General features: G+C 40.2%; 1 protein-coding gene across 3 annotated transcripts in view; it reads right to left on the reverse strand.

Annotated features, from left to right (window-relative positions):
* The window catches only part of Oxsr1 (oxidative stress responsive kinase 1), a 101,171-nt gene that overhangs the window by 47,395 nt on the left and 40,329 nt on the right, over nt 1-13,447 (reverse strand). For all 3 annotated transcript variants that reach the window (XM_052723996.1, XM_052723988.1, XM_052724003.1), the window contains exon 4: nt 1,119-1,260. In XM_052723996.1, coding sequence (XP_052579956.1) covers nt 1,119-1,260 — 142 coding nt within the window. The remainder of the gene's footprint in view (nt 1-1,118; nt 1,261-13,447) is intronic.

A 13,447-nucleotide genomic window follows, 5' to 3' on the forward strand; every position in this document is an offset into this window, starting at 1 on the left:
AAATGATAGAGAAGTAGGAGGAAACTTCAAGAAGCATCTTTTATACAAACCCTCAATGTGTTACTACAGAACCCTCACCCTCCACAGGATCCATGTGTGTCAACTCCCTATACAGCAGCAAAAGACGGCTTAAGGGAAAAGCCCTTCATTTCCTTGGGCAATAACAACTCCACTGGACCAGACGGCAGCCCCACAAGGAGTCTGGAAAGGGCTTACACATAACGCATCCAGTGTCTACCCATCAGTCCTCAGGTAGCAGCACTGGGTCCAGGTTGTGCTGACTATAGAAAATGGAAAACTTTAAAGCTCTAATTAAAAAGTAGTATTTAATTAAGAACTTTGCAATAATTTAGAAAAATACTTAAGATAGAAAATAAAATGAGGAGAGCAATAGACAGTGTGCACATGGGAGCATATACCTGCAATCCCAGTATTTGGAAGGGTAAGGCAAAAGGATCAGGAGTTAACAGCCAGCCTGGGCAAGTCAGCAAGACTTTTAAAAGCTGGTGTTTATGTTGTTGTTTTGATTTTTAAGGGTTAGAAATATACAGCTCTTTGGTAGAACACTTGCCTATCATGCACAAGAACCTGAGTTCAATCCCTAGCACCCCAAAAATGAGAGACAAAATTATATAAATACCATTCTCTTAAGTACTTTAGGAAACAGAAAAGAAAATAGAAAGCAATCTTTCAAACATTACCAGTGATTGTCTTCTTGGCAAAAATCAAACTGTTCTGTTTTTTTTCATTTTCCAATTTGACTAAAACACTTACCACATTTGCTTGTTCTTTGAGACAGAGCCTTACTATGCGACCCTGGCTGTCCCCAAACTCACTCTGTAGACCAGGCTGGCCGCAAACTCAGAGATCCACCTGCCTCTGCCTCCTGAATACCAATATTTACCAGGCTTACTTTTTGTTTTGTTTTTGAAAATTTATTACTTTCTTAATATTTATGGGTTGTATAATTCAAACTATAATCAGCAAAAGAAACTGAAGCTGGTAATACAGAAGCACAGGGCTCAGCATGAAACACTCCTAGCGGAAAGAAACTGTCCTCAGTGAGGCCCAGGCACACCAACACAACCTAGAAAGGAGAAAGGGCAGCCTTCACAAACCTGTGGATCTGCCCATTCTTGTGCAGGTATTCCAATCCCTCTAAGACTTCGCGCAGGATTGTAGCAATGGTTGGCTCATCTAGGACTCCACTTTTGTGCTCCCCTTTTGCCACAATATGCTTAATAATATCCAGAACAGAACCTGAAAACAGGAAACATAACCCAATAAAAATTTTAATTCATTCAATTATTCAGTTCTAGTTTGGAATCAAACCACATTAGAACATCTACACAAATTATGTAAGAAAGAAAGGAAAAAGTATCAAATACTAGCTCTCTATTCTATATTCTAACCTTGGAAGAGTTAATGTAGTATTTTAGTCATTTCTGAAGAAGCCCTGGGTGAACCACACCAAGTAAAAACACTCTAAGATATCACAAACTGCCTAGCATGGTGGTACACGTCTTTAATCCCAGTACTCAGGAGGCAGAGGCAAGAGGATCTCTGTGAGTTCGAGGCCAGTCTGGTCTACAGGGTGAGTTCCAGAATAGGCTCCAAAGCTACACAGAAAAACCCTGTCTCAAAAAACAAAACAAAAAACAACAACAAAGAAAGATATCACAAACCAAAGCAGTGTTCAACCCAGACTAGATTGTGCAGTATTTTATAATTAACTTGTAGAAATACAAGTCAAATCAATGAAGAAATACATGAAAAGTAAAAATCACATTTGTAATTGTGATGGCTATTCTTGGTTGTCAACTAATCTGGAATTAACTAAAACCCCAAAATGGAGGGCACACCTGTGAGGGATTTTTGCTTAATTTGAAGTAGGAAGAGCTACCTCTAAATCTACTGAAGACCACCACCTAAGACATCCAGCTTTATGGATTCTAGGACCTTCTGTTCACAGGTAGCCATTGTTGGATTACCTGGACCACAGTCTGTAAACCATTCTAATAAATCCCCTTTCTATATATTAAGAGATTCATTCTATAAATTCTGTTGCTCTAGAGAACCCTGACTAATAGAGTAATCAAGTTAGCTTAAAAGCTATTAATTCTAGGATAACAAATACATAAATAAAACAATAAGGCAAAGGCAAACATGGGAATAACAGCAATTTCAGTTCTTCCTTAAGTAATGTCCAGATGTCTTATCAATCCAATTCCTCTCAGGATAGAAGATGCTACTCCTACTAAACAAAGGAGCAGGAGGAACAAACTCCTACACATCAGTTAAAACCACAGAACACTGACAATCAAAACTACTTACACTCAAAAAAATGTTGACAGACTCATAAAAATACATAGAAATGACTCCACTGCCCAAGCACTGGCAACTGATTGTGGAGGACACCTTAAGCCTGAATAAGGAAAGACCACAGGAGGATCAGAAGAGGGTAATGATATTCTTGGAAAAAGAGCACACTACAGAAATCTGAACTTCAGTGCCTGCAGAACAGACAGGTGAATCGCTGAGTTCCAGGCCAGGCAGAGCAACACAGTGAGATCCAGTCTTAAAAGAAAAAAGAAAGCAATCCCTACCTGGAGTTCTAGCACCAATACCTTGAAGAGGAGAGGGGAGGAGTGGGAAGAAAGACTGAGGACAAGAGAACTGCTTTCGAGTACTATTCTCTTAACTCTCCCCTCTGGAAGCCAGCCCACTACCACTAGGACTTCCAGCAGGAGACAGGCATTTTATTCTCTCTAGAGTTAAGGAGCCAGAGAGGTTCCAAACTCCACACAATACTTCCTAGCACATTTCAGGGCAGCTTTCCCTTCCTCGACAAATGGGATTTACAAACTTGTAATCCAGAAGGCCTAGGGAGAAGTTCCGTTCTGTTGAGTTCATCAGTCACACACAAAGCCCTGAAGCAAATGACCAAATCGATGAGCCCTCTTTCTTCTGAAACAGGCCACAAGAAGCATTTAGTGAGAAAGTAGAATTCCGTGTTTAAAACTTCAAGAATTTTTAAAATTTTAAAAGACTGGAAATGGGGGAAAACCTGATAGAATTTAAAACCAACAGAATGTATTTATTTAACAATTATGCTCAAGCTGTATTTCTGGCACTCAAGGGCTCAGAGAGGATTGTTATAAGTTCAAGGCCAACCTGCACTATATACTGAGTTCCAGCTCAGACTAGCCAATGATATCCTGTCTCAAAAGAACCAAACAACAAAAGAAAAATTAAACGAAAACTACAATTAAGTCCTATTATATTATTATCTAGAACTTATTACAAAATAAATACACACACACACACACACACACACACATACACACACACACGCACAGGCGCCAGGTATGATGACACACGCCTTTAATCCCAGCACTCGGGAGGCAGAGGCAGGCAGATATTTGTGAGTTCAGGGCCAACCTGGTCTACATGAGCTCTAAAATAGCCAGGGCTACATATAACACACAGAGAGATATATTTGAGATACATAGATGGCCTTCAAAAGAGACACATTTGCTCCCGGCAGCACCAATTTACTTCAGAGATGATGGGCACTGAAGAAACTCCTTGTGGAGTTTGCTTTCACTGTGGCAAGGTTAGCCACTGGGCAAAGAAACTGCTCTTGCCTTTGACTGCTGACAGTGTGCTGTGCAGACTGGACATGCAGAACCCACAGGAAAGTGACCACTTAAGTTTGCCAAAATAAGGCAGGACAGTCCAAAATTCCTGCTTCACTGAAAAGTCTGCCAGATATTATGGCTGAAGATGGATGCTATAACACTGCAGAAGAACTTTGGGTGACTGTCCAGGCAACCAAATGTCTCTGTTGTTAGATAACATTACATCCTTCTGTGTCTTTGATGGAATTGAAAACTAGATAGTTATAGCTGCAGTTTTTCTTAGTCATGATATAAAGTAAGTTAGGTGTAAAATTCTGGATTCACTAAGATAGGATAGATAATGCATTATTTTCTTTGAATATGCTAATTACAAATGGACAGAATATTGTAAATGTATTTCCTACTTAATATTTTGTTGTATGAAGTTTTACTATGTTAAAGTTTAAAGCCTTTCTTTTATTTAGACAAAAAGGGGGAAATGTTGTAGAATATTATTTTAAAGTGTGTTACTTTTGTTTATCTTGCATTTGTTTAACTCTGTGAAGCTGTGTTCCTTTGCCTGTCTAAATCATCTTATGGTCTAATTAAAAACTGAACAGCCAATAGCAAGGCAAGAGAAAGGATAGGCAGGGTTGGCAGGCAGAAAGAATATATAGGAGAAATCTGGGAGGAGAGATCTAGGAGCCAGAGAAGGAAGAGGACTCCAGGGGCCAGTCACCCAGCTACACAGCAAGCCACAGAGTAAGAATAAGATTTATAGAAGTAAGAGAACGGGAAAAGCCCAGAGGCAAAAGATAGACAGGATAATTTAAGTTAAGGAAAGCTGGTAGACAAGAAGACAAGCAAAGGCCAGACATTTATAAGGAAGAATAAGCCTCCATGTATGATTTATTTGGGAGCTGGGTGGCTAGCCCCCCAAAAGAGTAAAAGAAAAAACAACAATTAAGGTTACACAGTTTTCATGTCAACTAAAAGAAAGGTGAAGGTAAAACACAGGAAGCAAAAAGAGACTAACAATTATCACTGGACAACTCAATTAACCCAATTAACTAAAGAAAAGTAGGGATTTGAGACAGTTGTAGGAGTGTGTACTGTATTATGTCCTTAACCACAAGAAATGTTATATAGGGAAAACTCAGTTTTTGAACTTTAACATGCAAGCTAGTAAAAAATCAAAGGGGGAAAAAAAAAAGAGGACCACAGACTCCACAGATTGTCCTTATGTAACTACGAGCCCAAGAGGTTGCATTTCAAAAGACATTTAACGTCGTCATTAAACCCCGGGCACTGCAGGCTGCAGGGTGCAGCTCAGCTGACAAAGTCTAGCAGGTATGAGGCTGGCTTTGATCCTAGCACTGCATAAACCAAGTATGGTGGTCCCTGCAACCCAAGCATTCAGGAGGTACATTCAGACTAAATTAATAGGGTTCAAGATCATCTTCAATACACAGTAAGTTAGAAGAGGCCAGCCTTAAACTATATGAAAACCTGTTTCAAAAAGAAATTTTACAAGAAAAAATGAATACTTAAAACTCAAGTATTTTTTAGAATAAAGCAAATAAAATACTGAAAAATGAGATTTATTACAAATTTTGTAACAAAGCAAAAAGTTAAAAATATAGCTCTTCTACTCCCTAAAATAATCTATGTACCATTACAGCTTGAGCACAGAATGATATACATCAAACAGCAATGTGTTGTGTAATATTAGTTTAAGATGTGTTACATTTGTTTATGCTGTGGAATATATGTTTAATGATGCAAAGATGTGTTGTACTCTTTTATGTTGCATTTGTTTAACTCTGTAAAGCTATGTTACTTAACCTGCCTCAAATACCTGATTGGTCTAATGAACAGCTGAATGGTCAATAGCTAGGCAGGAAAAAGGAGAGGTGGGGCTGACATGCAGAGAGATTAAATAGGAGAAATCTAGAGGAAGAAGACAAGGATTGAGAAAGAGGAGAAGTAGAGGAGGATGCCAGTGGACAGCCACCCAGCCAGCCACAGAGTAAGACGTAAAAAAAGGTATACAGCCGGACGGTGGTGGCACACGCCTGTAATCCCAGAGGCAGAGGCAGGTGGATGGATCTCTGTGAGTTCGAGGTCAGCCTAGTCTACAGAGCTAGTCCAGGACAGGCTCCAAAGCTACAGAGAAACCCTGTCTCGAAAAACCCAAAAAGAAAGGTATATAGAAAGGTAAAAGCCCAGAAGCAAAAGGGAGACAGGATAATTTAAGAAAAGCTGCTTAGAAATAAGCCAAGCTAAGGCCAGGCATTCATAAATACTAAGAGTAAGTCTCCATGTATTTATTTGGGAGGTGGGTGTGGCAGGCCCCAAAAGAGCAAAGAGTTTAAAAAAAAAAAAAAAACTATAGCAACACTGCTGCAGGCCGCAGGAATACATCATAATAACTCAGCTGGTTATGGCAAAGTCACTACCTGGAGAGATCAGGGAATTCCTCCAGAGGAAGCCAAATTCCAAGGAGTTTTTGGTGTTATTTGGCTTGTTATATATCAGCTGTATTCTGTTATGAAAATCATGTGTGCCTTCATAGTTTTCCCAGTTGACTTTTCCCTAAGAAGGGCTAACAGTGTGGACTGATCACTCTCTAGACATACACATTCCAGGTATTTGGAGAACAGCCTCAGAAAAGGCTTTCTCTGGGATCAGATATCTCCCTTGGCCACTTTCAAGGACTAACAGTGATATGCTAACCGGTCATTAGCACTCAGTTGACCTTCTCTTTTACCACTCCCATTTTGGATTGTTAAAGAAAGCCTGGTGAGCTTGCTTGAAGAGGGGGCTTGATATAACTGGATTCCGGGGAGACTTAGGTAGGACATGGAAGAGAAAAGAGAATGGAAGAACTAGATAGGTCAGAACTTGAGAGTAACAAACTGAGATGGGGAAGAACTAGATTGAAGGGCTAGAAGAGAGGACTAGAGGAACGAGATGGAAGATGAGGAAGAGTCAGAAGGGAAAGTCCTAGATGGGTAAGAACAAGGTGAAAAGGACCTAGATGAGGCAGAATTAAGACGAGAGAATTAAGATAGAACTTAAGAGGGAGCAGTAGATAAACAGAGAGAAATCAGGCAAGAAAGGAGCTAGGCACGAAAACAGAACTGAAGCTGTGTATATAGAATGTTATCCCAGAGGAATTAAAGCAAGTGGACTATAGAGCTCGGTGTGCTGAGATTCTATTTCCTGAAAATAGTCCTCGCCATTAGTAGTTCTCTCTCCTGAGCCCCTGGGATGTATAATATTAAGACTGGTCCCTCTAATATTATACAAGACAACACAAAGCCCTAATCATCCACGGAAATCACTGCTAATTATCATTGACAAGAGATGGCTCAGTAGTTAAGAGCACTTGTTGTTCTTGCAGAGAACCTAGCTTCAGTTCCTAGCACCCACATGCTGGTTCACAACTGTCCGAAACTCCAGTTCCAGGTGATCCAATGCTCACTTCTGACTTCTGTGGGTACTGCATACACACGGTATACCACAAACACATAAATACATCTAATAAAAATTAAAAATTTTAACCATTTTTTAAAAAAATAATATGGACAAAGAATAAAGCAACTGCTAATTTAAGATTCCTGTAAAATCTGTCACTTAACCAAATGAATTAATCTACATATTACTTCCCTCACTTTGCTTTTATGATAAGATCTTTTTTAAAAACAAAAATAAACTCATGTAAAAACTTAGCTATTACTCTCTCTCTTTCTCTTATAGGGTTGGGAACTGAGCCAGGGCCTTACCCATGCTAGACAAGCATTCTTCCATTGAATTATGTCCCCAACCCTTAATGACTACTGCCACTACTAAGATGTCTCTGAGCCATTGAGGTTTCAGGGGGCCCAAAATTTGTTTAGTCCAGTATTGCATTATAAGCCAATAGATGTCAAAAAAGCTAAAAAGTCACTGCTACCGATTAAACATGCAAAGCTCATCACTATTAACCAGATATTCTGCTGGGCCCTGCTTAAATCAAAAGACTCCCCAAATGTTTCTCTCTTAGCATTTAACAAAGATGAGAATGGTTCTAAATAACAAGATACCTTACTATCTAAGAAGATACACTAGATCAGATTTTTGTAATTCTACACATAATCCTTTAATGATGGAAGTACTTGCTTTCCTTCCTCTCGGGTTTTCTTAATCCCTGAGTCGTTTTCTTACTTATCTGTGTGCATACTGCACACAGATGAACATGGTACATGCAAGTGGACGGAGGCCAGAGGGCAGCCTGCTGGCCCCAACTACCTAGTTTTGATGATCTTACACTGTAGTATGGTGCTAACAAATTGCAGAAACAGATATCTGGACAGAAAGCACTTCTAAAGATTTGTGAAAGTAGTAGTAACTGCCAATACTCACTGTCAAGGTTTGGTTTTTTGGTTTTTTCCCCAAGACAGGGTTTCTCTGTGTACCCCTGGCTGTCCTGGAACTCATTCTATAGACCAGGCTGCATTCGAACTCAAAAGATCCTCCTGACTCTGCCTCCCTCTGCTAGGATAAAAGGTGTATACCACCACTCCCTGACTCACTGTCAAGGTTAATTTCTTATAATTAACCAAATATTATAAGAAAGTACTATGAAATGCTTGTAAAATCAGTCTAATCAATGACACTTATTTTAACAAAATGTCCAAGAAATGGTGGTTTTAGAACATCAGTTTCACTGAGAGGGGTGGCACATGCCTTTAATCCCCACACTTGGTCTACATAGAATGTTCTAGGCCATTCAGGGCTTTATAGTGAGAATCTGTTTCAAAAATATTAAAGTTCCCAGATGTGGTGGCACACAACCTTTAAACCCAGCATTTGGGATGCAGAGTCAGGGAATTACTGTGAATTAAAGGCTATCCAGGTCTACATCATGAGCTCCAGGACAGCCAGGACTACAAAGACTCTATGTAAAACACAAAACAAATTAAAAAAAGTAAATTCAAAATGTAAGGTGTTATTCTTACTGCTGAAAATATCAGAATAAAATTTCTTTTTTTTTAAGACTTATTATGTATATAGTGTTCTGTCTGCATGTATCCCTGCAGGCCACAAGAGGGCACCAGATCTCATTACAGGTGGTTGTGAGCCACCATGTGGTTATTGGGAATTGAACTCAGGACCTCTGGAAGAGCAGTTAGTGCTCTTAACCACTGAGCCATCTCTCCAACCCCCAGAATAAAATTTCTTAATGTAAATATACATATGTTTATACACACACACATATGATGGATTTAGTTCTAGTTTGTTTTCTAAATATTGCTTAATATATCTATTTAAAGGTTTATTCTATAAGAGGAAAAGGAATATTTCACCTTTTTTATTTTACTCATTTTTATTTTATATATATATGGGTGTTTTGCCTGCAAGTATGTCCGTGTACTAGGTAAATGCCCATAGAAACCAGGAAAGGACATCACATCTCCTGGAACTGCAGTTACAGAGGTTGTTAGTTATCATGTGGGTGCTGGGAATTGAACCTGGGTCCTCTGGTACCTGGGTCCTGTGGAAGAACACCCAGTTCTCTTATCTGCTGAGCCATCTCTCCAGCACCGCCACCACCCTTTTTTTTTTTTCTTCTGAGACAGGGTCTCTCTGTAGTTTTGGAGCCTGTCCTGGAAATCATTCTGTAGATCAGGCTGGCCTCGAACAGGGATTAAAGGCACCACCACAGCCCAGCAGGTTAAGATTTCACCTTTCGGGGACTGGAGAGATGGCTGAGAGGTTAAGAGCACTGGCTGTTCTTCCAGAGGTCCTGGGTTCAATTCCCAGCAACCACATGGTGGCTCACAACCATCTGTAATGAGATCTGGACCCCTCTTCTGGCCTTCAGGCTGAACACTCACTGTATACATGATAAATAAAACCTTAAAAAAAAAAGATTTCACCATTCTAAAAAATACAAACTTAATTTTTTTTTTTTTTGTTTGTTTTTTCAAGACAGGGTTTCTCTGTAATTTTGGGCCTTTCCTGGAACTCACTTTGTAGACCAGGCTGGCCTCGAACTCACAGAGATCCTCCTGCCTCTGCCTCCCGAGTGCTGGGATTAAAGGCGTGCGCCACCACCGCCCGGCTCAAACTTAATACTTTAAAAACAGATATTTAGGGGCTGGAGAGATGGCTAAGTGGTTAAGAGCACTGGCTGTTCTTACAGAGGTCCTGACTTCAATTCCCAGCAACCACATGGTAGCTCACAACCACCTTTAGTGAAATCTGATGCCCTCTTCTGGCATAAAGGCATGCATGCAGATAGAGCACTCATATACATAAAAATAAACAAATTTAGAAAAATTTTAAAAATAGATATATTAAGATGCTGACTTATAAAAATATACATAATTATATGAGGATTATGACTAGGACATATTTTAAAGTATCCTAGTGCTAGGAGGGAAAAATCAGAAACTGACTCAGAAAACCTGAGACCAGGCGAGACAAAAAGCAAGTTAAAAAAAAAAAAAAACTACCTTTCTCGTGTCCTGCCTGTCCATGACTAGGATCACGGACAGAGAAACAGGACTCCTTTAACAAGACAGTCAATGTGCATAAAAGGTGCAGAAAGGATGGGTAAGCACAGGGAAGTGATGAGAGAATTAAGTAGACTTTCCCATTCATCATGAAATGTTTTTCAAAACATGAAAAGCTCTGTATTACACATTTTTATAAATCACAAAATAAGGATCATTATGTTATAAGTGATCAATAACGAAAGATACAATATTACCTACTATTCTCATATCTGTCCATACTGAAAAGAACCACGCTTGACTACCATCTTGAAAGGTGGTTGGTGTTAGCAACCATCACATGAAACAGTCTTTAACAAAGCAATCCAGTGTCTCCATTGACACTAATGGATTAAAACAAAGAGGTGATTCTGGCTACGCTGGACGCTCCAGCAGCATGGAAGACCCCTGCTATAACTAAGCTTTCTTGTGCACCTCTGCATGAAGGCACGGTGCAGGAAAGACCCCTGCTGTAACTAAGCTTTCCTGTGCACCTCTGCATGAAGGCACGGTGCAGGAAAGACCCCTGCTGTAACTAAGCTTTCCTGTGCACCTCTGCATGAAGGCACGGTGCAGGAAAGACCCCTGCTGTAACTAAGCTTTCTTGTGCATCTCTGCATGAAGGCACGGTGCAGGAAAGACCCCTGCTGTAACTAAGCTTTCCTGTGCACCTCTGCATGAAGGCACGGTGCAGGGAAGACCCCTGCTGTAACTAAGCTTTCCTGTGCACCTCTGCATGAAGGCACAGTGCAGGAAAGACCCCTGCTGTAACTAAGCTTTCCTGTGCACCTCTGCATGAAGGCACAGTGGCAGATGCTTCACTTCTGCGATCTTGTGTCACCTCATCAATCCATTCATCCTGGAATGCAGAATGGCATTCTCACTCAGCAAACACGTAGAAAGGTTCAGAGCTGAAGCTCTTCTAGTGACAAGCAATTGCTGAAGAGAAAGGTGGATTTTATTCTAAGCCTATGTCTCTCTGAGAAGTATGAAGTGAAATACTATACCAAAACTGAAAACTAAAAATGTGGATTCTTCCTTCTGTAACTATACACTATAAGATGGAAAAAAAATCACTCTCCCTTACAAAAAACAAATGCACACAGAAACCAAGCAACATAGAATGGGAAGACCGAGAGGCTCCATCACTCACAAGTCCTACCAACCTTGCAACACATTCAAACTGAAGCTTTACCAAAAGGGGTTTAAAAAAAAAAAAAAAAAGATGTATCACTACATATAGCATGTGTCTTCAGATAACCATTAAAAAAAATGTTCAATAAGCTGAGCAGTGGCGGTGCACACCTTTAATCCCAGCACTCAGAAGGCAGAGGTAAGCGGATCTCTGTGAGTTCAAAGCCAGCCTGGTCTACAGAGCAAGTTCCAGGACAACCAGGGCCACACAGAGAAACCCTGTCTTCAAAAGCAAAAACAAAAAAATGTTCAATCTACACATCCCAAATGTACATGTATTTGTGTAATTACATATATGTTACAAGAAAAAAAATTTTCTGTGCAAGAGAAGAGATTCAAGTGCTGTGGGATGGTCTGTATGTCAAATGCTCTGATTGGTCAATAAATAAAACATTGATTGGCCAGTGGCCAGGCAGGAAGTATAGGCGGGACTAACAGAGAGGAGAATTGAGATAACAGGAAGGCGGAGGGAGACATTGCCAGCTGCCGCCATGACAAGCAACATGTAAAGATGCCGGTAAGCCACGAGCCACGTGGCAAGGTATAGATTTATAGAAATGGATTAATTTAAGACATAAGAACAGTTAGCAAGAAGCCTGCCACGGCCATACAGTTTGTAAGCAATATAAGTCTCTGTGTTTACTTGGTTGGGTCTAAGCGGCTGTGGGACTGGTGGGTGACAGAGAATTGTCCTGACTGTGGGCCAGGCAGGACTGGAGGAAAACTCCAGCTACATTCAAGTATAATATTAAAATAGCTTTATAAATTTATATTTTGTTCAAACAGGAAATACTGATGTGAAATTATGATTTACTTGTAACATACAATATTTCCAAGTTCTGAAATCACTGAGGCCATGGTAATGGACACTTCAAGTATCAAAGTTCTGCTTTATAATACCAGTCTTCAGTGAAAATATCAACTGAATCTAGATCTGGGGAGAAAGAACGCAAATGTGAGCCTGAGGAACTCTGAATATGGCTGGGGAAATAGCTCAGCCAGTAAAAACCAAGCACCAGAACCTGAGTCAATTCCCAGAACCTACTTGGGAAAAAAAGGCCGGATGTGGTAACTCGATCTCATAATCCCAGCACAGGGTAGGAGGATACAGGCAGACCATGGGGTTTGCTGGTCAGCCAGCTTAGACCACTTGGCAAAGATCAGGGCAGTGAAAGACTCGGTCTCAAACCAAGGAGGGTGGGGGGCATCTAAGGAATAAAAATTAGTATTCTTGCCTATACATGCACAAAACTGCACACATATGAACACAAACACACAAAAACAAATATGCCTGTGCACAGGCACATGTTAATGCACATATGAACATACAAGCATGTGCACACACACACAGGAAAAAAAATCTAGACTCAAAATTGCAAGGAACCAGCTATATATAGTCTAAGCTAACCCCGAACTTGAAATATTCCTGCCTCAGCCTCCCATGTGCTGGGAGATTACAGGCATGAGCCACCATATTCACCTCAACAATCCATTTTTAAAATTATCTTAGATCTATTTTCTGTGTATGAGTATTTTGCACATATATACATACATACATATACATATGTATACATACACACACACACACCCCACATGTGTACCCGGTACCCCCAGAGGTCCGAAAGCATCAGATCCTGGGGAACTGGAGTTATGGATAGTTGTAAGCCACCATTGTGGGTGCTGCAACTAGAAATCAGTCCTCTGCAAGAACAACAAGTTTTCTTAACTACTAAGTCATCTCTCTCCAGGCTAACAATCACTTCTTCCAATATATTCAATGTTTATTTGTTACTGGGGCAGGCATGAACACTCTAGTGCACACGTGCTCAGAAGACAGCCTTGTGGATCCCCTTTGCGGCTCCCAGAGCCAAGCAGGCCATGAGGTTTGCACTTTACAGCAAGTGTTTTACCAGATGAACCATCTCACCTGCCCTCAATCTTTTTATTCTGACTTTTTAATGGGAATTACAGTACAGATTAAAGAGCCCTGCTTAATAAGTCAAGGTTCCTCTTAAAATACACACATACCCACACACACACACATTTATATTTACAAAAAAAAAAAAAAATGATGACAGCCAGGGCTACACA

The sequence above is a fragment of the Peromyscus californicus genome, unplaced genomic scaffold (genome assembly GCF_007827085.1).
Source record: "Peromyscus californicus insignis strain IS unplaced genomic scaffold, ASM782708v3 Scaffold_11__1_contigs__length_118956290, whole genome shotgun sequence".
NCBI lineage: Eukaryota > Metazoa > Chordata > Mammalia > Rodentia > Cricetidae > Peromyscus > Peromyscus californicus.